Here is a 27,357-nt window from a genome sequence, read left to right on the forward strand (position 1 = left end):
TGTGTGTGTGTGTGTGTGTGTGTGTGTGTGTGTGTGTGTGTGTGTGTCAAGGGAGACACTGGCTGTCTTCCACAGCCATATTGAGTATTAAGTATTTTTACATATTCCCAATTTAGTTTTTATTTACATATACATAATAGATACTTCCTATGTACGAAAAAAGGCACTGGAGTGTATTAATATCATGTAGAGACACAATGTTCTCTCGCGCTGTATGTATAATATTCCGGTATTACGGGACGCCTCTGTGGGGAGTGTGTGTTTATATACAGCAAGGTATAAAATGCAACATCAAGTGCATTTTACAGCGTGATTTCAAGGGAGAAAACTGTATGCCTAACTGGAAGACCAAACCGCTAAAGGGTGTACAAACGCACTGTCAGGGGCTGCAGCCCGACTCTAGCTCCAACTCGGACGCTCATGGACTGTGATTTGGGCCTCCATTTCTTCATGTGTGAAATTAGATAACTGCTCTTTTGTGATCCCAAGTTCCAAGACCACACCTGCACAGGGAGGATAGAAGGATGGGATGAAAGGAAGGAAGGACAGGAAGGGAAGGAAAGGAAAGGGAAGGGAGGGGGGAAAGGAAAGGAGAGAAGGATGGATGGAGGGTGGAAGGAGGGACAGAAGGAAGGAGGGAGGGATGCTGGCAGAGCAGGCTGCGACGAGGGTGGCGCCTGTTTTGCGGCACTCTGATGGGGTCCATTAGTTAGAAGAGACTGATGGAAGCAGCCGAATTTTCACACCCGTGGGGTGGCGGGAGGTGTGGTGGTAGAAAAACAGACTCCTTCATGCTCTCAGCTAAATTTCCTTTGCAAAGAAAAACAATTAAGTCCCTAGGGAAGTGGGAAAAACTTAAAAACCTGATATTCATTTTCATAAGAGAAGTGCAGAATCTTATTTACTTTACAAACTCAAGCATTCTGTCTTCTAGCACTGTTGTTTGTCTTTAAAAGTGGGTGGGAACAAGAATGCAGACGTGCTTTCTGGATCAGGCTTGTGCTCTGGCCCACCGCCCCGCCTTCCTCTAGCTGTCTCCCTGCCTTGACTGCCCCCAGCTCCACCCTGCTAAGCCCTCCCACCCTGCAGAGTGCTGGAGTCGGGGCCTTTTGCTAAGTGCAGGTGGGTGGGTGAGCCCCTCTCCCGGTCAGTGCCCTGCTTGGTTCGCCAGGGGACAAGTAGTCAGCATCTCACCTGCCGTGTCCATCCGTCCACAGCTACCGGACCCTGGCCACGGAGCATGAGGCGCTCATGCAGAAGTATCTGCACCTGCTGCAGATCGTGGAGACGGAGAAGACCGTAGCAAAGCAGCTTCGGCAGCAGATCGAGGATGGGGAGATCGAGATCGAGCGGCTGAAGGCAGAGGTGACTGCGGGCTGGGTGGGGCGGAGAAGGCTGGCCTGGGGCCTAGCCCCAGGCACAAGAGCTCAAACCTCCGGCTCCTGAAGGATCGGGCTCGGTGGTGGGGGAGCTGCGGAGGGGTAATATGATGGGCAGGGGAACCAGCTCCCAGCTGCAGTTCTGCTAGGCTCCAAATTTAAGACGTGGTGGCGCTGGCAGAATGAGAAGGTCCTGTGGTCAGACTGGGCTTAAATCTCACCTCTGCCGCTTATTGACAACAAGCTGGAACAGGTCCCTCAACGTGCCTGTGCCTCAGTTTCTGCAGCTGTAAAACAGGGCTTTCTATACACACCAAACCAGGTCGTGAGGACCGAGTGAGATTTCCTATGGGCAAGCTCCTAGTTACTGTGTCAGCAACTATATTGACTGAGCATGCTGCATCTTTAGCCCAAGACTCTGGAGGGTCCAGGGCCACTGGGAGGTCCTTAGAGTGTGGCTCCTGCTCACCTCCAAGGCAGCCCCTTCCCTCCACCCGTCTTGATAAGAGCTCCTGCAGGGGCCCACTAGCCACCACTCCGGAGGTGGCATTATTGCCAGACTAAGCCTCTTGGCACCTGGCTTCCCAAAATATGGTCCATGAAATAGCCGCATTAATTTAGCCTGGAGCAGAATCTCAGGCCCCGCCCCAGACCTTCGGAATTGGAATCTGCATTTTAACAATAGCCCAGGTGGTTCCATTGACATTAAACCTAGGGAAGCACTAGCTCTCAGTCTCTTAGACAGCCCTCACCGGCTATCAGCCCCCACACAGAATGATCTTCAATCAACTCACCAGCATGCTCAGAACCATCTGGCCATATCATATAAGGACCATGGACTCTACACTGAGGGAGGGGAAAATGAAAACACAGACTCCTGAAGTCAGCTGGGTATCTAATTTGCAGGGTCTGATACAAGGTGAAAATCCAAGGCCCAGGCCAGGGAAGGCAATCTCCCCTCCCGCAGCCTCCTGACCTAACTCATGGTGGGCGCAGAGCACCCAGCCTCAACCCCTAGCCTCTGGGAGCACCCAGCCTCAACCCCTAGCCTCCGCCGTCCTGACTGCCAGGATGTGCTCAGTAGCGGGACCAGAGCAAGGAGCTCCTGCCAAGTCACCCCCCTAATGCACCCTGGCACTGCCAGCCTGCAGCAGGGATGGCTGTCTCCTCGCCCTGCCCTGGGACACCTATGTCCAGGCACCTGCTGAGGGTCGGGGTGATGGTGGACTGTGAGTCTCCCCAGCTGACTTAACCAGTTGCTCCCTGAGCAGATGGTAGCAGAGGTCTTGGGGCCTGGGATGCCAGAGTGTGGGGAATAAGCATCCCAGAAGCCATCCACAGAGCTGAGACAGCGCGGGAGGTAGACCACGCCAAGGGTCCAAGACCCCGAGGTGTGCTCATGGTCCCATCAGATTCCACTCACTCAGTGCAACCCCAAAAGAAAACTACTTTAAGAATCTCGGCCAGGTGTGGTGGCTCACATTGTAATCCCAGCACTTTGGGAGGCCGAGGTGGGCGGATCACCTGAGGTCGGGAGTTTGAGACCAGCCTGACCAACATGGAGAAACTCCATCTCTATTTTTTTAAATATTTTTTAAAAGTAATTAAAAAAAAAAAAAAAGAATCTCAACAAAAGGGCTTGAAATCCCAAGGGCAGGGCCTTTGGAGCATAGGACCCAATCACACCTGTGAATCTAGCTCTGCCTGGAATGTTCAAAGATCTGAAGCCAATAATTCCACCTTGTTCTGCAGCAGCCAAGCCCCGAACTAAAAGTAACAACCTCAAAAAGATTCCCGATTTGACACGCCTCTGCTAGGCTGATGACAGGCACCTTCAAGGCACGCTTCCTTCAGTCCCCATAGCCATCCTGATAGGATCAGTGCCTGTGTTTCACAGGAGGAGCCAGGCTGGGAGAGCCCCAGTCACTTGCCCAAGCCCACACAGCTGGGAAGCGGCAGAGCTGGGACGAACCCAGGTCTTCTCTCTGCTTACCAGTCTTCCCACTCTCCTGGTTGCCTCTTCCCACAGGGCTCCCAGAGTGCAGTTCAGGGATGTCCCCTCTCCAGCCCACCCAGTTCATTCTGGTATCAGACCTCACCCAACACAGATCCCTAAATCCAAACTGAACCCCTGTAAGGGATTAAGGAAGGAGTCTAGTCCCAGTACCAGATTATTAGCTTCATGATGGAGGGTGTCCACGTGTCATTCACTCATTCATTCACTCACTCACTGAAGACTCGAGATCACCTACCACTGACTTCATCTTTTTCCCAAACACCACCTGTCCGGTCACTGCACGCACCAGTGTACTTCCTGCCTCTGGCCTTTACACAGGGTGTTCCTGTTTGGAATGCCCTTTTCATCCCCATACGTCCTACCTGGTGACATCCTACCAAGCTCAAACACCTCCCCCTGGGGGACCCCTGGCCCGGAGGGTGCTCCCTGCTGTCTGCTCCCATGGCTTTTCCATACTCAGCTCTCCACGTGAGAGCAGGTTCCATGCGTGTCTGTCACCCCAACAGGACTGATGGGAACTCCATAAGGACAGGGCTGTGTTGCTTGCTACTCCTTCTTTTGGCCTGGCACATAGTAGGTACTCAATAAGGGCTTAATGAATGAATGGTTGTCAAGCTCTGCGGGAAGCATTAGAAAGATGGAAGTTTCTGCCTTTGGGTCTGATTGTGGTAGAGTGTGGTGGGTGCCGTGGCAGGGCTTGTGGTGTGAACCCAAGTCAAGAAGTCGGTTGTTTCACAGCCTCGGAGGTGTGGGTTTATGTCACATGTGGACTTGGAAGATGTCGGGGGTCATAGGTCAGAGGACGGGTGTAGGTGCAAAGGGCAGAGCCTCTGTAATGTTGGGGAGCAGAAATCAGATCAGTCATGACAGAGAGAGTGAAAGAGAGAGAGAGAGAGAGAGAGAGAGTGTGTGTGTGTGTGTGTGTGTATCTCAAAGTGGCAGCAGAGACCCATTTGGCGAGAATTTTTGGAACAATGCTTCCAATTGAGTGTATTACCCTCCAGGGCAAAGATTTTTTAAAGAAGACTGAAAGAAGGACCAGCTTGGTAAAGCTTTCAGGCCACAGTGTCTCTCTTGGTCTCTCTTAGTCTCTCCCCCCACCCCGCCCCCGATATACACACATCCACAAACATGTCCTGCAGGTCAGAGGCACCTGCTAGCTCTGAATGCGCTCTAGCAGAATGGAAACAGAGCTCTTTCCTGTTGGCCATCAGGTGGGCAGGACACACTGAAAAGCCAGGTGAGTGATGAGTGACACCAGTGAGGAGGGCCTGGGGTCTTAGACTGCTGGAGCCAGGAGGACTCTGAAGACTGAGGTCCATGGGAGGAAGGGACTTACTCAGAGTCCCTCGCCTGCACCACTGGATCTCTTGGCTGAAATCCTTGGCTTAAGCCTGCCCCACGGCAGCCTTCCCTCCCTGCTAAGGAGAGGACCTTGATGCCAGGGTGTATATTCAGGAATGACAGTGTTGCCTGGATGGCCCCAGGCTCTCATGGTCCACCTCTCTTCTGATGGCCAAATGTGCTTCCTCAGGCCCCATCCCACATATTCCTGAGGATTTCTGGGGACTTACATTCCCCTGGCCATACACACTCCGCTCCCCTGATCTATCACTGCCACTCTCACGGCAGCTGCCTCCACTCAGTCTTCAATGCTTTTTACCCCTTGGGTGGTCACTACCTGTCTCTGTGAGGATGGGCTAGATTATGCTGTAGTAACAAACAACCCCCAAATCTGAATGTCTTAAAACAACAAAGATTGATTACTCACCCTGTGTGTCCATTGAGAGTTCTGAAGACTCTGCTCCCCAAAATCCTCAAGTGATTGAGACACAAGCCAAGGAGGCTTCCGCCATCAAGACATTCACCAGTCACGTGGCTGGGGAAAGGCACATGGCACACTGCTTACATCACATTAAATGACGCAAGTCACGTGACCATGCCCAACTTCAGAGGATCTAGGAAATACAATCTCACCATGTCCAAGAAGAGAGAGAAAAGGGTATCTGCCAAAGTCCCAACAACGAATCAGAAGAGACTCCTCCTCCAGTGCCCACAACCCATGACACAGGCTCTTGTATGTAACAGAATGGAGGGGCACTCCACTATTAAAACAGCAAACAGCTCATAAATGAAGAGAAAACACCCCTGCCCTCACGTCACGCAGCCCTTCCTGCCACAGCATCCTTCACCAGCCTCCTCTTCACACACTGACTTCTCTCCTCACACTCCTATGTGCCATTTTTGTTCTTGTCCATAACCTCTTTCACTATCAAGATCTTCCCCCTGCATCCAGTGATGTGCCAGAACCTGCTTCTACCATTGGCCATTGGTCACTATCCGACACTCCATCCACCAGCTTGCAAGAGCCAACTGTTAGATTTTCAAGAATTTCACTAGCTAGGTATTTGACCTTTGGTAGCTTGAAACGGGCTGAGCTACAAGTGTTGGCATCATGGGAACAGACAAATGCTGCAAGTCAGTCTTCCTTTCAGAGGGTTTCACCGTTTATAATTTACCATTATATCGTTGTCTACAACTTTTTTCACGACCAGCTATGTAATTTGCAAGGCTCAGTGCAAAAGGAAATGTGACCCCCTTAAAAACTTCAAGACAGCGATTACAGAAGCTTAAACCAACCATTGGGCCCTTGTAAGCCTGGGGCTCTGTGAGATTGCACAGGCCACATATCCCTGAAGCTGGACTATCTCTTCTCCGTCTGTACTCTCCATCCTGTGGTCCCCACCCCTAGCCATTGCTGTGACAGGAGATCATGCCGACGCACCTGTAACTTTACTAAGTAAAACCATCGATCCACTGCTAACTTAATCTCTTCTCTCCCTTCTAAACAATTCTGTCAGGCCTTCCCTTTCATTACCAGAAAGTCCCATCAAGGAACCATCTAAAACAAGGGAACATCTGCCTCTGAAAGACTCTTCCCCTCCTCTAGAATGCTCAGTTTGGCGTGATTTTGTTTTCTTAATAGCTGTTTCTCTCACATTTGCAATTGGAAGTAAATTTGGAGAGCTAAAACAGGCCCTAAAGGGCAGCAAAGGAGTTTGCAGGTGGCTGTAATATTTTACTGGCATGGGAACACACAGATCCTAGAAGGCTGACAATGGAGGAAACTGCACAGATCTTTCCCCTAAGGTTCAAAATGAAGACTTAGCCTTGGAATCAGTTTTGAGGGGTCTTTTTCTTCTTTTTTATTTTCTTTTTTTTTTGGAGTTGGAGTTTCACTCTTGTTGCCCAGGCTGGAACACAATGGCACGATCTCAGCTTACTGTAACCTCCACCACTATCCCAATATTGGCTCCTAGTTGCAATGCGCCAAGACTAGACATAGTTCAAGACTTTTGCAGAGTCCCCAGGCTTGCAGCCCTCCAGAGCTTTGCCCACTCAGCCTGATCCTTAAATAAAGACTCCAAAACTGTCACTATTGTTGGCGCATGTAGCATGGTGCCTGACCTAATTGCATGTATTTTCTGCCCTGGTCCCTGTTGAGTAGATGTCCTGGAATGCCTCGATCTGAGAAGCGCACCATCAGCTTTAAACGCAGCCCACTGCCCCAACCCCAGCACACATACACACACATATCACCATCCTAAAGTTAAAAGGGGTGCTATGTGCCAATCCCAAAACTGGCAAAGAAAGCATCCTGGTACAGAGGTGAGAAGAGGCCGGAGGTAAAGGTGTCGACTGAGCAGTGTCCAAGGGTGTGCGTGTGTGTGTGCGTGCACACGTGCACGTGTGTGCACACACGTGTGCTTCCATGTTCCTTAGCCCTTGAGACTCCAGATCACAGAATCAGTCATCATTTCAATGTGCAAATATTCTCAAAGAATCAAAAAGGGGGAGGGTGGGGAGAAAAGCCCATCTCCACGCTATTTCTGTTAGATATTTTCAGCCACTCTTCAATCATTGGCTGGGATAATTTTGGCAACCAGGGAGTGGAGAGCGGGTAACTGTTCCATTTCACTTTCAAAGTGCTTGATTCGCTCAATTATGAGCACCCATTCATCCTGTGGTTCAGCAAATGGCCTTGAGGGGACAAAGCCATGTGTTTCCAAGAGAGAACAGCACTGGGCTTTGTGGCTGTGTTCGTAGAATCCCCCGAGCTACTATCTTTAGACATGCCGGGCTTAGTTACCGCGGTGTTTTCCCTTGGTTAATGTTTTTGTTGCTGCTGTTGCTCTGATTTTTTAAAAATTCACTTATTTGTGTAGACAACAAGAATGTGTTGAGTGCCCAGCCTTGCGCTAGGCACCAGGAGCACATTAATCAATGAAACAGCTGCAGTCTCTTCTCCTTTAGAGCTCACAGCAAAGACAGAAGAGTGGACAGGCAATGCCAGCATTTTCACAGGGAAGTCCGTGTGCTGGGGGCAGCTGCTACAAGACACAAAACAAAAACTCACAGAATTGGAGTGGCCAGACGGACCGAGGCCTGTGTGGGAGGATGCGCCACTGTCCTGTCCGTGGGATGAATCCTAGAGGTCCCTGGCCACTGTACAGCTTAGGGGGCACCTTCTCCTAGGCATCAAGCCTTGGTTTTGTTCTTGCAGCTATGTCGACATCTGTGATCCCCAAATTATGCAAATGGAGATGTTTAGAGCAGCTAGATATTCAAAGAGCTGTTCCACTTTTCTAGGCCAGCAGTTTGCAGGTTGTGATTGAAACAGGCCTCTGATTCTGAGAGGTGCTTTGGGGCTGCCCAGGAAGGAAAGAGCCAGGCCAGCGGGGCTTCGCCCAGAGCCACCTGCTCTGATTTATATCCAGACACAATTTTGTTTGAAAAATAAAGGGATTACCTAGATGCCCATCAATGGAGAGAATGAAAAAAGAAAACGTGGTCTACACACACAAGAGGATATTGCTCGGCCTTGAAAGGGAATGAAACTCTGACCCATGCTACAACGTGGGAGAAACTTGAGGACATAATGCACCACGAAATAAGCCAGTCACAGAAAGACAAACACCGCACGATTCTACTTAGATGAGGTACCTAGCGAGGTCCAGTTCAGAGCACAGAAGGTGGGATGGTGGTTCCCAGGGGAATGGAGAGTCATCGTTTGAAGGGTACTCAGTTTCAGTTTTACAAAACAAAGAGTTCTGGAGGTAGATGATGGTGGCGGTGGCACAGAGATGTGAATGTCCTTCATGCCACCAAATCATACCCTTAAAAATGGTTAAAATGGGCCGGACATGGTGGCTCATGCCTATGATCCCAGCACTTTGGGAGGCCAAGGTGGGTGGATCACAAGGTCAAGAGATCGGGACCATCCTGGTCAACATGGTGAAACCCCGTCTCTACTAAAAATACAAAAATTACCTGGGCATGGTGGCGCACGCCTATAGTCCCAGCTACTCGGGAGGCTGAGGCAGGAGAATTGCTTGAACCCAGGAGGCGGAGGTTGCAGTGAGCTAAGATCGCGCCATTGCACTCCAGCCTGGGTAACAAGAGCAAAACTCTGTTTCAAAAAAAAAAAATGGTTAAAATGGTAAATTGTATGTTACATGTGTTTTTTCACAGCAAAAATTGTAAAATAAAGGGACTGATGGTTTGGGGAGTAGGGAGGAGAATCAAAGATTTAAGCCAAATTCTGAGATTACACGTTGGGTGGCTTCAGCCCCGAGAGCAGAAGGGGTTCATCCAAGGTCACTCCGGGTGGCAACCCAGCTGGGCTGGAACCCAGGTGTCCACCTGCACCCCGTGCAGCGCTTGCCTCTCACAGATGTCTGGGGCCTGTCTGGTTCTATGACCTGGATGCACGGAGTCAGAATTGCAAGCTGTGGCATCATGGCTCTCGGGGAAGAAGAGGCAGGGTGCTCGGCTGCCACCTATGCCCGCTGGCCACCAGCCAAAGACCTGGGGCCTCTGGGAGTCAGTGCCATTCACTGGCTGCCCTGTGTTCTGTTGCAGATTGCATCTCTGCTCAAGGATAATGAGCGCATCCAGTCCACCCAGACCGTCGCCCCCAACGATGAAGACAGTGACATCAAGAAAATTAAGAAGGTCTGTGGCATCCCTCTGGGTGGCCCTCTTTGGAGCTCTCTCTTTTGAGAGCCAGCCCAGGTTCAGCAGTATCCGCCCACAGTCCCGCTGTCCTCAGGGTGTGCCCCCCATCCCCCAACCTCAGCTCCAAGGCAGAGCCCACACCCCCTTATCCCTGAAGGGCACCTTGTCAAGTGATTTCTTCTGGTTATCCCTAAGGGGTAGAGTGGTTCAGCCCCATTTTATAGGTAAGAAAACTGAGATTCCACAAGAGGGAGGAGTGGGGAAAGCCAGGACAGAAACTCAGGCCTGGGAATCTCAGCTGACTGCTTTCCTCACAGTGCCATGCACCTCACCAAGACCCCCAGGGCCACCTCTCCACCGCCACTCCCTGCCATGCACACACCACCTTTCACAAGCACCTCCTGAGTCCCCAGCAGACACGGCACAATAGCCAAGCCATTTTCAGACCTCACTGCTTTTCCCCTATTAGAGTTCAGAAGGGACCGACATCTCAGAAGCTACCAGGAATCTGCCCAGTGGCCAGGTAGTGACATACCATGGGCCACCCTGGGTGGTGTGGCAGAAGGAAGGAGCATGGCCTGTGTTTGTAGCTTGCCAGACTCAAGGCAGGGGAGCCTGACTCACCCTAAGAAAAATAGGTGAAACCACGGAATCCTGTTTGTTGAATGTGTAAAAGGACCCCAATGCCATCCCTAGAAACTGCACAATGGCATCCCATGGGCCAAGTTCAGCTTACCAGCGTGTTTGAGATTTTCAGCCTACACGGTGGGCTTTTTTTGGTTTACATTTTTAAAAGTTTGTTGCCAGTGCTTTAAAAGCAAACACATAACACAAAAATCTGGATTTTGGGTTTCTCAGGAATAGAAATAGCTAACATTAATTAACTACTTTCTATGTGCCAGACCCTATTTTAAGAGCTTTATGCAGATTAATTCTATCCTCACTAAAATCCTCTGAGGTTTTATTATTTTCGTTTTACATATGGGGAAGCTGAGACACAGACAGGCAAAGGAACTTGCCCAAGGTCACACAGTTAAGTATTTACAGGGTAACATTCCAACCTTGGCTGCCAAGCTTCAGATGCCATACCGCTGGGACACACTGTCTCCTTAAAAAGCAGAAGGTCCAGCAGCCCCAGGCCACCTCCTGCCCAAGATAGCAGCCGGCCCAGGCAAGAGGTGCCGTCTTATGACATTCCCCCCACTCCCCCAGCCAGCTTCATGCACCCCTAGGACCTGCCAGGGCCCCACAGGCATTGGGATTGCCACCCAGATCTGAGCCAAGTCCGACCTGAGCAGAGATGCCCTGATCTGAGTTCTCTGCTTCGGCCCCAGTGAGTTTCCCAGCTCACCCCTGTATTTGGAGCATTCTGGTTACAACATTTTATTAAAGGCCAGCTGACATTCACCTCCCATTGCTCTATTTTCACCCTCCTGGAACCTCAGAGTAAGCACCTCCCTCTTTGAGAAAACCCTTTCTACCTTCAGAGATAGCTTTTGGGGCTTGGGCAGGCCTCTGCTCTCCACGGCACCCATCCCTAGCCAGCAGATCTGCACCTGGACACCTGTGCCTGCTGTTCGGAGACCGTGACCCTTTCAGTGGAGAATATTGCATAAGCACCTCTGCCTGGTCCCCAGTGGCTCATCCCAGTACCCTTCCTCCCAGTGTGGACCGGGAGCTTGCACATAGCTCGAGGGCCCCTTGATTGGAAGCCTGTACAGCTTAAAACAACTCTCCATGCATATGTGACTTAAGGCCCTTTCCCAAGTTCTTACCAACACGAGGCCACTCCAAGCAGCCCAGCTCCCAGGCAACTGAGTTAAGTGTCTCTGTTCATTTCCCTACTGAGTCAGGAGGAGAGGCTCCAGGCAGGCACCAGGACTCAGAAGCCGCTGATGAGAGCTAAGGATGAGATTAACTAATTTTCCATGTTCTGTTCAATTTGATAATCACCCTCTATCCAGAAGAGCTTTAATGGAAACTTCTGGGCTTTCAGGCAAGTCATTAGACAAGACTAGGCATGAGCCGCGCCCGTGCAGCCCTGCAACCCTTCATCCTCGGGCGACCTCCCGTTATGGAGACGTGGAGCCACATGGCTCCTCCTCCAGTGAATGCTTCCAAAGCAACCCAGGGTCTTGTTGAACTGCAGAGGTCTGGGGCGGGGCTTGAGAATCGGCGTTTCCAACAAGCTCTTCAGAGATGCTGGTCCAGTTTGTGGACCACACTTTCCATGCAGCCATCATCTCCTTAGCCCCATTTCACAGAAGGGAAAACTGACTCACGGCAACCAAACAACTTGCCCTGTATCACGTGGGCTGCAGAGCCAGGCTCGGGCCACAGCTGCGCTCGCTTCGCCACAGGCCGGGCGTAGGAAGAACAAAGCCTTGGTCCCTGCCCTGGGGGAGCTCAGAGCCTGCACGGACAGGCGTGGACCGGCCTCCCTGACAGGCCCCTCCCGCGCCGGTCTTGCTGCGCAGGTGCAGAGCTTCCTGCGCGGCTGGCTGTGCCGGCGGAAGTGGAAGACCATCATCCAGGACTACATCCGGTCCCCCCACGCCGACAGCATGCGCAAGCGGAACCAGGTGGTGTTCAGCATGCTGGAGGCCGAGGCCGAGTACGTGCAGCAGCTGCACATCCTCGTCAACAACTTCCTGCGCCCGCTGCGGATGGCTGCCAGCTCCAAGAAGCCGCCCATCACGCATGACGACGTCAGCAGCATCTTCCTGAACAGGTGAGCACCCCTAGAAGTTGGCCAAGGCGGGAAGGAGCCTAGTGGGCAGTGGCCGCAGCTCAGCTTTGACACGCTCTCTCATGTAGTTCCCGCCGAGTGCAGATGAGGCCCAGACAGGACAGACGTGCCCGAGATTACGTGGCTACAAACCACCAACCCCAAAAATGTGGGGTCCGGGGCAGGGGAACAAATGTAGGCTCCTAAAGTATAGGTCTAAACCAGTGGGTCTCAACTGGGGCAGTTTTGCTCCCCAGGGGACACTGGGAATGTTTGGAAACACCGTTGATTGTCACCACTTGAGGGACGTTGCTGTTGGCATCTCATGGGCAGAGGCGAGGTGCCGGTCAATATCCTACAATACACAGGATGGTCCCCTACCAACAAAGAATTATTCCACCCAAAATGTCAGTAGTGCCACAGTTAAGGAACCCTGGTTTCAATGTCTAGGAGTTCTAAACCGAACTACAAAACATAAAATACCTTATTCTTCCACCTTGATACCATCATAATGACCCGGAGGCCAGGTTGAAATTTAGAATTCTCAGGTGTCTTAGAGTTCTGCTGTGGACCATGTTATCCGCATGCCTTACAAAGAAGTCACTTCTCCCAGATGGTGACCCTCACAGTAATTGGGGCTTGTAGTTCCTCAGAAGGCTGCGCTGACAGCCGCTCTTCTGCTGTCGTCTTCTTTTTAAAAGGATTTTCCTAGGAAATTATTTAAATGAGCTTTCTGGTGGGTGATAAAATTATATAAACTAGGCTGTGCACAGTGGCTCACACCTGTAATCCCAGCACTTTGGGAGGCCAAGGTGGGCAGATCACCTGAGGTCGGGAGTTCGAGACCAGCCTGACAAACGTGGAGAAACCCCATCTCTACTAAAAATACAAAATTAGCCAGGTGTGGTGGCACATGCCTGTAATCCCAGCTACTCGGGAGGCTGAGGCAGGAGAATCACTTGAACCCAGGAGGTAGAGGTTGTGGTGAGCCAAGATTATGCCGTTGCACTCCAGTCCGGGCAACAAGAACGAAACTCCATCTCAAAAAAAATTGTATGAACTAGATAAGAGCAACAAAAATGAAGACATATAAACAGTGTGCTATTTACAATGGAATGTCATCTAAGAATTAAAGTAAATCATTATGTTTCCCTAGATGTTCATTCAACTACATTTCTTTTCAAATATCCAGCATTCAGTCATTTCACTAATCTCAACCAGCCTTTTCTCCAGACCTTCTGCATGGATATTTGGGACCCAGGGCCACCTTCCCTGTGCCCTCCCTCTTTCCCTGACAGTGTGATGTGCTGAGTGTGAGGGGACTGTGGGCCACCCTGGGGTGGGGAATGGATGAGGTCATGAGTCAGACATGGGTCTGAGGCTCAGGTGAGAGACTGGGCTGAAGACACTGAAAGTCATTGAGGTGGGACAGGTTGACACCATAGATGTGGACAAGGCATCAGAATATGGGGGACAGAGAGAGAGAAAAAAAAAAAAAGGAAAGGGAGAGAAGCAGGCAGAAGGAGGAAAATAGCTTTTGGCCTCATGAGACCTTTTCAAGACTGAATCATGGGACTCCACAAGGTTGCTTTTTAATAGGAATGTTGATCAGGTTTTTAAACATTCAATAAATGCTTTTGTGCATTGACTAAAACAAAAAAAAATGAATTTTGTGTGTGTGTGAGTGAAATCAGGTAACACTTAACCCAGAAACTCCAAGTGGGTTGTTTAGATTCAGTGACCTGGAATGTGGCTGAAAAATAGGAAGAACGTGTTCCTTGCTGAGCAAACCCTGGATAGCTCAGCTGACTTCACAGATTCTCAAACACAAGCCCGTCTGTAGGTCTGGGTGGAGCCCAGGGGACTGCATTTCCAACAAGCTTGCAGGTACTGCTGTTGCTACTGTCCCAGATGGCACCAAAATGGGAAGCTGGAGATAAACAGAGGTGGCTGCCTGTTTATCTCCACTATGACACCTTATTTGAGGTTCACTTCAGGAGCAGTGGTATGGTTCTATGTTGTTTATACTTTTTTTTTTTTTTTGCATTTTAGGCTGCCATTGCAAACTTCTGGTGACCATTTATCATCATCACTAAGTGGTGCCCTTTTGTGTTTGTTACATTTTCGTAATTTTACTGTACTTCGTTGATTGATCTGAAATAGAATTCTTTTGACCTGGAATCTTTGATAGAGAACATTCATGCCAGCTCACAGCATTTGTTCAAATGTTGTTCAGAAAAAGAAATCACAACATGGTTTTATATTTTTATGTTTAAAGAACTGAATAGATCAGGTCAGATACCTTTAATGCAGAACAAATGAGAAGGAGGAAAGGGGGATTTTGCCTTTTCATGAAGCTGATATTTCCAACAGTGACCTTAAAAATAAACAGGATAGACCTCAAGATCGACCCATGAATCCTTTAGCAGGGCAAGTGGAAAGATTTACCCAAATCTGTTTTCCCCTTTCAGTTGTCAATACAAGGCAGTCCATAGGGTGGGGCCCCAGCAATGATTCGGGATGGAAGGAATGATTCGCCAGCAGCCCCACCAAAGGCAAGGACGCTCATCCACTTGCTCATTCAACAAACAGGCAACACAGAGTGCCTTGCTGCGTGCTGAGTTCACGTATACAGAGTGAACCACGCAAACCCCACCATCGAGTCGAATGATCCACCAGATGTTTACCATGAAATGTGAGAGAACCACCAAAGAGGCTTCCTGGAGGAGGTGGTCTTTAAGGACACAAGAGAGTATACAGGGGAAGGAGGAGGAAAGGACTTTCCAGGTAGAGAGAACAGCATGTGTGAAGGCCTAAAGGTGAGAGTGGGACTTGATCTTGGAGGCAGGAAAGAGGCATTAGACGTTTCAGGCAGAGACTGTCATGGTCAGGTCTGTCTCAGGAAGTTCAGCCCCTCTCCCATGTGGAGGGGGACTCGGAGGCTGGTGGAGAGGCTAAGTGTGCACGGAGGGACTCCAGGGCCTGAGCAGGCATGACCACCCAGCACATGGTCGCATCCTACCGGCAGAGGCAAATGTATATCTGAGCACACTTCCCTGGTGCTTTGTAGGGGGCTGGAAAACTGAAGGCTAGTGGACGCGGAGGCAGAAGTTCAGAAAAGTAATGAGCTCCCCATCACAGTAAGAATTCAGAACAGTAACTCTTTGTTAGAAACATCAAAGGGGTTTCGAAGTTTAATTAGATGCCCTGTAAGATCCTCCAGCTCTGAATCATGACACTATGAATGTGATGCCCTTAGGGCCTCCTGGGCAGTGTGCATGCCTGCCTAGAACAAAGATGAGTGGCATCCTCCACAGACTTCAGCCTGGGAAGCTCCCTTACCCATCCCCATCTTCCCAGGTAGCCACTTCTTCATCGCAAGGATGCTGCCCATTTCACCTTCTTTACAAGGGGCCCAAGGCCAACTGTTGCCTACCTGAGCAATCTTATTGATCCCAGGAAAAGAGCAGCAGCCTGTTCAATTCTCAAGACCACTAGAATATGCACCCTAAAGGTCATCAGAAAAGGCTGCCCCAGGAATGGTACCTGCCTCTTACAGTCATTGGAAGATCAAAGGAGGGACTTCAGGTTAAGTGTTTAGCACAGAGCCCAGCATGGCCCAAGTACTCCATAATAATGCACCTGCAAGAAATCAAAATCAAATATAACATGGAAAGAACACTTCTGACTCATTTTACAAAGTAAGCACTACCCTCATATCAAAACCAAATACATCACAAGACAACTACAGCCCAATATCCCTCATGTGCATAGATACGAAATAGCAAAGTGAATCTAGCAATATATAAAAAGAGTAATATATCCTAACCAAGTGGGATCCATCCTGGGAATGCAAGGCTGGTTCAATATCAAAAATTAGTCAATGTAATTTACTCTATTGTTCCTAGATTAAGTGAGAAGCCCTGGTGGTTATATCAATGGTTGAAAGTCTGATGAGGCTGTTTCCTCTCTTCTAACCTGGCCCTTGCTCTCAAACAGGTGCAAGCCAAAAATCTTTCCTTCCCCAGGGGTCAGGGTGGGTAGGAAGAGCTGGAACATGACTGCCCCCAGGTCATCCTCGCCTTGTACATAGTCACTTGGGGACAACACAAGCTTCGCTGTCTTAAGCTCTATGCTTTTTTGCAAGCATAAGGAACAGCTGGAATTATTTTTTCGTGAACCTTAGAACAGCCCCCACTCAGCGCTTTGCAAGATCAAAGCTTCTGAACTGCCCCTCCCACAGTACAGCAGTGCTTTGTGGGACCTGCATTGTGATGGGCACTCTGCCAGCAGTTGGCTTGCTTCCTTTCTGATCCTGAGAGGCACCCATGAGGCTGGAGCCAGGATCAGAGAAGTGGCAGGAAATGCTCACTAGCACACAGCGAGTGGGGGCAGGCTGGGATTGTAACCTAGATCTATTTCACGGTAAGGCCTCAGCTTTCCCCTCCTGCCTTGTTAAATAATGAGCTGGAATCCTCTCCAGCAACCTGTTTTCCTTGCCCCAGTTCTGATGAGGGTGGGTCATTACAGCACAGGCCTGGGCACGCACCCTGTATTGTAGAACTCCCTTTAGTGTGTGAGCCCCACCTTTCCACTTGCTGTCCACACTGTGGGGGCTGATCTAGGACGTGATTCATCCACTCTTCCTGATTCAGACCACAGCACTGAGGTCTCTGTGTCATAAGTTACGGTGGAGCTGCCAGCCCACTTGCTGGAAAGCTTTCCCACACGTAGCTCTCCCTGGATTTGCTTTTAGGCTGAAATATACAGCCATATTAGAAACCTGATGCTAATTTGGTGATTTAATTTACCGAAGCTCATTTTAAAAGGTCCTTGGGAAGAGAGAAGCCTGTCTCCAGGTTGGCAGATTCATCAGGGATGTTACAGAGCTGGGGAGGGTGTTAATTGTGTACTTCTCAAATAGGGGGAAAAAGATCTTTGAGCTAAACGTTTGCAGCAGGCTTTGTTCAGCCAAGACAATAAGCTTAGAGACAGGCTATTTCCCTTTAATAAAAACCATGCCCAGCACCGTGTGCTGGGAACCACAGGTGTTGCCTGAGACAAGAAGCATCCCGTCCCGGTGGCAGATGGTTTGTGTCTTGCTGCCTGTGCTGACTGATTGGCAGTGGCTGCCTGGGGCCCTGAGTTGAAGGAATGATGATGCTCAGCAGGGGAGCATGCCACAATCAATTCATCCTATCCACATGGGCTGGAGGCTGAAGAGGGGCAGGTCCTGGAACCCATGATGAGTGACTGGCACCGTGCAGCCAGCAGGGTGTGGGGGCAAGAGTGAAGGGGCCTGGTTCTGTCCTGCTTCTGCCCACCCCATCTGCCTTGGACTGGCCTTGGGCACGTCGTGCCTTTCTGGGCACAGGGAGGGAACCAGGCAGAATGAACATGTCCTGCAATCAGACCACTTCTTTTGCTGGAACATTCTTCCTACCCTACTCTCCTTCCAACAGCAACTTCCTACTCTTCCTTCATCTCTTTCCTTGGATGCCGTGTCCCTGACCACCCTCACATCCCTTGCCACCATTGGCTTATGTCCCCTGGTCGTGCTGTCCCAGAGCCCCTATGCTTCCCTTTGTAGCAGGCCTCACACTTAAATAAAGATTTCTTTTTGTGCCTAGGTCTCCCACTATATTAACTGCTCAATGTGAGTGGGTACAGGAACAGGGCCATAGATTACAGCTGCACCAGCGGTGCACTGCACAATTCTAGGGCCACCATTCATATTGCACAGTGCCAGGTGGACTTTCTTCTGTAAAGAGCCAGAAAGTAAATGTTTTAGACTTTATGGGACACACCATCTCTGTTACAACCAAGCAGTCACAGATAAGCCAAAAACAAATCAGTGTGGCTATATTACAATAAAACTTTTCTCTTTTTTGCAACCATTTAAAAATATAAAAAATTATTCTAAGCTTTCAGGCTATACAAAAACAGTGGCTTTGCTAGATTTGGCCCATGGGTTGTTGTAGTTTGTCAACCCCTGACATACACTAGGCTGTGAATGGTGCCCACTAGAATTGTGCCCCCAGCAGCCTTGACGGGGACTGTTTCTGTTTTTATCGTTGTTGGAGTTAGACGCAGGGAAACCATTGTCTGACCGAGTGCCTGAAACCTAGTGGTTACTCAGTAACTAAGTGCTGAATGAATGAATGAAACTCTAGTTCTGCAAGATATTGGGTATTCCACCTTCAAAGGGTCATGTAGATTTAGGAAAGGTGCGTGGTATATTCCCCTTAGAGAGTCACAACGAACTTGGCATTTTAAAAGAATCAATCATTTTTATTTAAACTGTTAAAGAACATAGGAAAAAAAGTAGAAAACTTTCCAATTTTTTTTTACGAAAACTTGCTTTCAAAAATGGCATATTTGTGTGTGCACAGACTCTGTCACTCCCTAGCTCTTGCTCTCGCTCTGATAAATAAAAGAGCTATGCCAGTAAAAGAAGCAGTGAGAGCAAAGTAAATGGCCTGTGCAAAGGCCCTGAGGCAGAAGAAAGAAAAGTTAGGGAACAGAAGACCAGAGGCATAACAGGGAAATAAGTAAGAGGGAGTAACCCATGAGACAGATAGATGCAGTTCCTGCAGGGCATTGAAGGCCAAGTTAAGGCCACTCCACCTGATCAGATTCCATTTTTAAGAGATGAATCCACTCTATGGAGAATGGGTGGAACAGGGACAAGAGTGGAAGCAAAAGTCCAATTAGGGGCCCACTGACAATGGCGCAGGCAGAGGTGACAGGGGTGGCAGAATCAGCAGCTTTGGTGGAGTGGATATAGGGGTGAAGGAGGAAGAGGTGACGGTGACCCCCAGGTTCTGTCTGAGAGGCCAGTGGGAAGGGCTGCTATTTAATGAGAAGAGAAGAAAGAAAACCAGCTCTAGACCTGAGGTCAGAGTCAACAGAAAAACTCCTAAAAATTATTAGGAGTTCATGTTGTTAAAATATAAGCAAAATCAGGCTGGGCGCAGTGGCTCATGCCTGTGATCCCAGAACTTTCAAGGCAGAAGGATTGCTTTAGCACAGGAGTTGAAGACCAGTCCAGGCAACCTAGGGAGAGCCCATCTCTACAGAAAACTTAAAAATTAGGAGGCCATGGTGGTGCACACCTGTGGTCCCGCTTCTCAGTAGGCTAAGGTGGCAAGATTGCTTGAGCCCAGGAGGTCGAAGCTGCAGTGAGCCAAGATCATACCACCACAGTCCAGTCTGGGGGACAGAGCAAGACCCTGTCTCAAAAAAAAAAAAAAAAAAAAAAAAAGGCAAAATCGGTATCTTTTCCTTATATCTACAGCAACCACTTAGGAAATCTGCTATGAGAAATAGCAACAAGAACACAAACTGTCTAGGAATAAACACAGGACCCCTGTGATGAGGCTTCAGCAAAGACCTAGCAAGGTAGAGAGACACACCAGCACCCTGGATGAAAAGGTGTGTGTCGTGAAGATGTCATTCCACCCAAAATATTCTGTAAATTTCATATAATCTAATGCCAATCAAAGTAATAAATAAATAAATAAAAGAATTCCCTACCTGTAATTAAAACATAAAGGCTTATAAATATAAGTCATGAAAACAAACTAAAACTAATCCAAGATCAACAAAATAAAATAGAAAGTCCAGAAAGAGACTTAAGCATATGTTAGAATTTTTTTTTTTGAGACAGGGTCTCCCTCTGTTGCCCAGGCTGGAGTGTAGTGATGCGATCTCAGCTCACTGACAACTTCTGCCTCCTGGGCTCAAGCCACCCTCTCAGCCTCCTGAGTAGTTGGGACTACCGGTGCATACCACCATGGCTAGCTAATTTTTTTAATTTTTTGTAGAGATAGGGTCTCCCTATAGTGACCAGACTCAAGTGATCCACCTGCTTCAGCCTCCCAAAATGCTGAGATTACAGGCATGAGCCACCTCGCCTGGCAAGAATTCAGTAACTGTGAAAAACTAGCCCCGCAAACAGCTGGTATCGTTGATTAACAGGCTTGACAATTGGCTAACTAAACTGAGAGAAAGGCTATATCTATCTCCCTCATTCATATTGTACACCAAGGCAAACAATAGTTAAGTGTTTACATGTAAAAAATGAAACAAGAAAATAATATATACGTGAGTGTGTAAGCAGCCTAGGATGAGGAAAGACATGGTTCTCCAAGCCAAGCAGAAAGAAAATGGTCCACCTTACAAGGAAAACAGGAAGAACTTCAGAATAACACCAGACACAAAATCAACAGGCAGATAGCTGACCAAAGATGTCCACAACACAGATGTCAGACTACAGACTTAATGTAGAGAGTTATTTAAAATTAATGAGAGAAAAGATTAATGACAGAGATAAATAGCAATGAACTAGGCAATTTTTTAAAAAGAAATACAAATGGCCAATATATAAGAAAAATGTTCAACCAACCCATTGATAATTTGATTTTTTTAAGCAAATCAAGTCAAAATAAGATCATGTTTTTTAGTTGGATGGACAAGAATAGTAATTTCTGTATAGTGGGATTCTTTAAATTTCACTTTAGAAATGGAGGCTTCATCAACTATATTTGCATAATTCTAGCTTATAATGTTCCTGATATGCTGCTACACAGGCATGTGCAGTACTTGGATATAAGAAGGTTCATTTCCTCCCTGGTCCATCCTAAACAGTTGTCTGCTGTGCTGAAGCTGTCTGCGAATGGCTTTCCTAAGTCTTGCCATGGCAGTACTCAGGGTTATCTAGAAGGATCTAGATATATGTCAAGATCCTATGTCTCAGGGGTCCCTAACCCCCTGGCCACAGAGTAACACTGGTCTGTGGCCCGTTGGAATCTGAACTGCACAGCAGGAGGTGAGCAGCAGGTGAGTGGGCTGAGCTTCATCTGTATTTGTAGCCACTCCCATCGCTCATATCACACCTGAGCTCCACCTCCTGTCAATCAGCCCCAGCATTAGATTCTCATAGGAGCACAAACCCTGTTGTCAGCAGCGCATGTGAGGCATCTAGAGTACATGCTCGTTTTGAAAATCTAATGCCTGATGATCTGTCACTGTCCCCCATCATCCCCAGATGGGACCATCTAGTTGCAGGAAACAAGCTCAAGGCTCCCATTGATTCCACATTATGGTGACTTGCATAATATTTCATTATATATTATAATGTAATAATAATAGAAATAGTCTGGGCATGGTGGCTCATGCCCATAATCCCAGCACTTTGGGAGGCCAAGGCAGGTGGATCACTTAAGGCCAGGAGTTTGAAACTAGCTTGGCCAACATGGTGAAACCCCATCTCTACTAAAAATACACAAATTAGCCTGGCATTGCTGGTGTGCACCTGTAATCCCAGCCACTCAGGAGGCCGAGGCTGGAGAATCGCTTGAACCCGGAAGGAGGAGATTGCAGTTAGCCAAGATTGTGTCATTGCACTGCAGTCTGGGTGACAGAGCAAGAGCCTGCCTCAAAAATAATAATGATAATAGAATAAAGCGCACGATAAATGTAGTTCACTTGAATCATCCCGAAACCATGCCCCCAGCGCACCCCCTCCTCACCATCCATCTGTGGGAAGATTGTCTTCCACAAAACCAGCCCCTGGCACCAAAAAGATGGGGGAGAGCTGCTAATATGGCTCCCCCAAGAACCCCTGCAAGTCCCCTGACCTGACCCCCATGCCTCCCACCTCAAGGCAGACATTCTGCCCTCCGTACACTCTCATGCACCCCTGGGTTGATCTCTTGCTGTTGGACATTTTGAAGGGTCTTCACATGTGGACTCCCAAAGTTCTTAACATTGGAACATGTTTATCCATTCAACAAACTCATTTGGGTTTTAGAGCCAGAGAAACCAGCCTTGCCAAGGGTCGTAAGATATTGCCACGCCCAGAGGTGGTGCTTGAGGGAGGTGACAATTTCTTTCTCTTTCTTTCTCTTGGGACTTTAGGGAGATGATGGACAATTCACAATAATGGTGGGATCCACACTCAGAAATGAGAGTTCAAAGTCTCCTCTGCGTGGATTGCTAAGTTTGTGTATTCTGTGGAATGCGGTTGCTAGTTTCGCCTTTTAGCTGGAAGCGTTGTGTTCTGTTCCGTTCTCCCTCCCTCCCTTTCTTCCTCCCTCCCTCTTTCTTCCCTCCTTCACCCCTTTCTCTCTCTCGCTATCCCTCTCACAGCCCCTTTCTCCCCGCCCTACCTGTTTCTCTGCAGAGCAGGCATGCACAGGACATTTCTCATCCCTCTGGGGTCCTGAGTCTCTGACGTCTGAGCCCCCTCCATCCACTGGGCCCCATGCCCTACCCCCACCGCCTTGATGCTAGAGCATCTCTGTGCTTACCAGTTGTCTTCCACCCTCTGCTCTCGTGCTCAGACAGTGAGATGGAGGAGGGCTGCTTCAGAGCACACACTACTGGGACAAAGGCAGCACCCCAAGGTGGGAAACACCGGGTGCCTCAAACAGCCAAACAAAACACTAAAGCAACAGAAGAGGTGGGAGGGAGCCCAGAACACACCCAGGAGAAGACCGCCAAAGAAAGACAAGAGAACATTCCAGAGAGAGAGAGAGGCCAGCCCAAAGGCTCAGGGCTGCCCCTGACCCCGCGGGTCCTCACTCTCCCTCTCCGGGCCTCAGTTTCCCTATCTGTAAATGGAGTGTACCACAAAGAACCAAGGTGGCACCTGGGGGAAGCCCCCAGGTCTGCAAGAGGGTAAGATCGGAAAGAGGGGGGCCACATGGCTTGGCAGGAAGGAATGGGGGTGCTTTCAGGAGGCAGCACAAGCCGGCTCTCTCTGGAGTTCTCTGTGTCCTCACAGCTTGTCCTGGGAGAGGAGACGCCCAGGCTGTGTTCTGGGACCAGCTGCTTGGGGAGCAGTGGGTGGGAAAGTGGGTGGGGGGGGAGGACCCGGCAACTGTGGCTGCCTGCACCCAGCCGGCGCTAATCTGCCAACAAGAACACATGTTCATCACGTTGTGTGGTGACAAAGCAGGGGCTTTGCAAGCAGGGGGCCTCTGGGTCTTTTGGCTTTCTGACTTTGATTCCAAAACACGGGGGTGGTTGCCAGGTGTTGGGAAACTAGCGTTTGCTGAGCACCTGGCATGTGCTGGGCACTTGAATTGTCCTATTGCTTGCACGGTCTTCCTCATTGCACCTTCATGTTTTACACAGAAGGACTCGAGGCTGGGAGACCTTAGGTGTCTTATTGAGGGTCTCACAGCCAGGAAGGGGCGTAAGGCAGATTTGAGTCCCTCTATGTGCTACTCCAACTCCAGCCCTTCTCATGTTGATCCGTACCTTTTACTCATGTTCGCCATGGGTTCCTCCAAGATACCTTCGGGGAGGGGGTATGGGGCCCAGCAGATGGGACTTGAGGACACACAGAGGCCACCGGCCAGAGCGGCTTCCCGCCCTCCGCGGGCCCCGTGGGTGCACCACCTCATTCATAGATGAGCCTGGGCTTGATTTCATGCTCTGCTGTCACCATCTGGAAATGCTTAGTAATTCTTTAACAAGGGGCCTGCATTCTCATTTAGCACCAGGCCCCCAGATACTATCATCTGTCCTCCCCATGCAGTTTTCACATAAGGTCTCATGTGAGAAAAGGGCTTGCTGCTGAAATCCCAGGAGGTTTGGGGACAGTGGCCTCTGGAGGAGCAGGAAGTCCCTGGACAGAGGTGACCCTGTGCTTTCTCTTTCAGTGAAACCATCATGTTTTTGCATCAGATCTTTTACCAAGGCCTGAAGGCTCGCATCTCCAGCTGGCCCACGCTGGTCCTGGGTGAGTAGCCACCCCTCACCGAGGCCCCCAGAGAAGTCCCCCTCCAGGGGCCACCCCAAAAGGCTGGGGCAGTTCTGTCCCTCTAGCGCATAATTGTGTCCCTCTTTAAAACCCACAGAATCCCTCGGGGGGCGGCGGGGTGGGGGGGCAGAAGAGAAAAGACAAGTTGGCAAACGCTGTATTTCTAAGAGGAAATGATATATTTTTAGTTTCCTATCCACGTTCCCCTTTTATAAGGAATGTATACACATCCATTTCAGAAAAATTGAGAACCCATAAAAGTAAAAATGTTTAAAAATATCAAGCATAGTTCTGCTTCCCAAAGATAACCACTATAAACACGTTGGTGTGTTTTCTTCCAATTTTTTCTGTGCATAGATCCTGGGTTTTTTTCCACTTTACATAATTGCAAACATACTGAATATAGAATTTGTATCTTAGTGTGTTGTTTTTTTTTTTCTTACTTAGCGTTATCACATAAGCATTTTCTCCTGCCAAAAGCATGCTTTTTGATCACTGTGTAATACTCCAGTGCCCATGAAGGCACTGTCATTTATCCAACCGTCTGCCACGATTGGCTCTTAAGAGCTTTCCAATTTTTTGTTATTAGAAATAATCATCTCTTCATAAGAAATTTTTTCCATGTTAGAGATTATTTCCTTGGGATAGGTTTCCAATGAGCAGAACTGCTAAAGCACAGAATGCAAACATGTAAAAGGCTCTTGCTTCCTACATCCAGTTGTTTTCCAAGATGGCTGCACTGCTGTAAGTTTCACAAGCAATAGACAGAAGAACCTCCTGCATTTCACCCTCGACCTGAACCAAATGTCTTTTTTTTTCACTTTCTTAATTTGGTAGATCAAGATAAGTATTGGTGTCACCTCCACTATGGAGGCAAAGAAAATGGCTTAGGGGGCCAGGTGCGGTGGCTCACGCCTATAATCCCAGCACTTTGGGAGGCCGAGGCGGGTGGATCATGAGGTCAAGAGATCAAGACCATCCTGGTCAACATGGTGAAACCCCGTCTCTACTAAAAATACAAAACATTAGCTGGGCATGGTGGTGCGTGCCTGTAGTCCCGGCTACTCGAGAGGCTGAGGCAGGAGAATTGCTTGAACCCAGGAGGCAGAGGTTGCGGTGAGCCAAGATCACGCCACTGCACTCCAGCCTGGGTAACAAGAGCAAAACTCTGTCTCAAAAAAAAAAAAGAAAGAAAAGAAAATGGCTTAGGGAAGTAAAGGGACAGCAAAGGCTGCATAGGTGGAGGGTACAAAGCAGGCCCAGGCTCGGTTCTCCAGAGCTTCCCTCTCAGGCTCTACAAATCTCCCCTCCCCTCAGGCTATACAGAGCTCCCCTCCCCTCAGGCATGGAGGCTTCCCAGATGGGGTAGGCACTATTGTTTTTCTCAAGTCAAAGACCCTTTCTCTAGGGTCAGAATCAGCAGTGTCCTTAGAAAGATAGGATCTGCATCTGCAGTTGTATTGTTGAAGACACTATCCATCAGGTAGGCGGTCACCCATCACATGAGCTCCCATTTAGAGTTGATTACAAGGAAAGCATGTTTTCTTTCTTAAATGAGGCTTGTAAGAAGATGTTTAGGCCAGGCACAGTGACACACACCTGTAATCCCAGCACTGTGGGAGGCTGAGGCAGGCAGATCACCTGAGGTCAGGAGTTTGAGACCAGCCTGGCCAATATGGTGAAACCCTGTCTCTACTAAAATTACAAAAATTAGCCAGGTATGGTGGTGCATACCTGTAGTCCTAGCTACTCGGGAGGTTGAGGCAGGAGAATCGCTTAAACCCAGGAGGCGGAGGCTGCAGTGAGCTGAGATTGCACCCTTGCACTCCACTCCAGCCTGGGCAACAGAATGAGACTCTATCTCAAAAAAAAAAAAAAGAAGATGTTTCAAGGTCAGGCACAGTGGCCTGTAATCCCAGCACTTTGGGAGGCCAGGGCAGGCAGATCACTTGAAGTCAGGAGTTCAAGACCAGCCTGGCCAACATGGTGAAACTCCATCTCTGTAAAAAACACAACAATTCAAAAATTAGCTGGGAATGGTGGTCCGTACCTGCAGTCCCAGGTGCTTGGGAGGCTGAGGTGGGAGAATCGCTTGAACGCAGGCAGAGGTTGCAGTGAACCGGGACTACTACTGCACTCCAGCCTGGGAAACAGAGCAAGACTCTATCAAAAAAAAAGATAAAGAAGGCGTTTCACATGACCCCATCCCAGCCTATCCAATGTTGAAGGGCAAAGATTTGAGGAGATTGGTCGGGACTTGGGGGCACTGGAAAGGCAGATTATATACCCAGGAAGCTCGAAACAGAACTAGAGCCACAGGCCCTACCCAGGGCCCTGCCAAACACCCAGTGAACTAGACGGCACAGAGCCAGGAAGGCCTGCTGGGACAATGACACATGGACGAAGGAGCAGAGACTCATGTGTCATATGGTAGAAAAGCCCTGGAATGGCGGAGTGGGGGCGGGTGGGGGAGGTGTTCAGGAGACCCAGCTCCAGGCCAGCTGCCGACTTCCCCGTGACCTCAGATAGGCCACTCCTGTCTCAGGACAGAGACTCCAGGAGGGAGGGAGGCCTCTTGAGGAGTGTCCTAGGCCATCACATCACAGGGCACAGGGGCAGGCAGAGGGAGGAACCAGGCCGCTATGCAACAGAAGCCTCGGCTGACCCTGACCCGCAGGAAGCGCTGGAGAAGGAGTGGCCTCACACTGATGTCCTGAATTGAAGTGGGAGAGGGGGCAGCCCAGGCAAGGCAGCTTCCTCCAGCTGAGAGCAATCCCTGGAGAGGGACCCAGCTGAGAGCCATCGGCCACCAGCACTCCTGGCAGCTGGGGGCATCCAGGTGGCGCCGGCACCCCACAGTGCCCAGTCCACCTCCTGTCTCTGACACTCACATCACAAATGTCAGACAAAACACACCCCCCCGCCCTGTCTCTGAGGGTCTGTGATTCTAATGTGCTCCCAATGACGGGGGCCCACCTACCGGCAGTGGATAGGGCAGTGTGCTGGGGTCATTCCCAAGAGCAGAGATGTCTCTGGTGGGGAAGCTGAACCTGGCCCCTGGCCTCTCTGGGTGTAGCTGGGGAGCTGGGGGCCTCGGAAGTGCTGTCCCCAGCAAGCTGCCCCGGCCACCACGGACCGCCCTGCCCCGTCCTTCCAGCGGACCTGTTTGATATCCTGCTGCCCATGCTCAACATCTACCAAGAGTTCGTCCGCAACCACCAGTACAGCCTGCAGATCCTGGCCCACTGCAAGCAGAACCGCGACTTCGACAAGCTGCTGAAGCACTACGAGGCCAAGCCGGACTGCGAGGAGAGGACGCTCGAGACCTTCCTCACCTACCCCATGTTCCAGGTGGCGGCTGGCCCTGCGCGGGCGGCGCGGGAGAGGCGGGGAGGCAGGCGTGGGGGCGGGGCCGGGGCAGTGGGGGGCGGGGCCGGGGCAG

The 27,357-nt window shown here is 49.7% G+C and overlaps 1 protein-coding gene across 2 annotated transcripts in view; it reads left to right on the forward strand.

The window, feature by feature from the left end:
• Window positions 1-27,357, forward strand: part of RASGRF1 (Ras protein specific guanine nucleotide releasing factor 1) — a 127,581-nt gene that overhangs the window by 32,608 nt on the left and 67,616 nt on the right. For both annotated transcript variants that reach the window (XM_032263844.1, XM_032263845.1), the window contains exons 3-7: window positions 1,218-1,365; window positions 9,319-9,411; window positions 11,892-12,145; window positions 23,815-23,894; window positions 27,073-27,266. In XM_032263844.1, coding sequence (XP_032119735.1) covers window positions 1,218-1,365; window positions 9,319-9,411; window positions 11,892-12,145; window positions 23,815-23,894; window positions 27,073-27,266 — 769 coding nt within the window. The remainder of the gene's footprint in view (window positions 1-1,217; window positions 1,366-9,318; window positions 9,412-11,891; window positions 12,146-23,814; window positions 23,895-27,072; window positions 27,267-27,357) is intronic.

This window comes from Sapajus apella, unplaced genomic scaffold (assembly GCF_009761245.1).
Source record: "Sapajus apella isolate SASKATOON/1434 unplaced genomic scaffold, GSC_monkey_1.0 scaffold139, whole genome shotgun sequence".
Classification (NCBI taxonomy): Eukaryota; Metazoa; Chordata; class Mammalia; order Primates; family Cebidae; genus Sapajus; species Sapajus apella.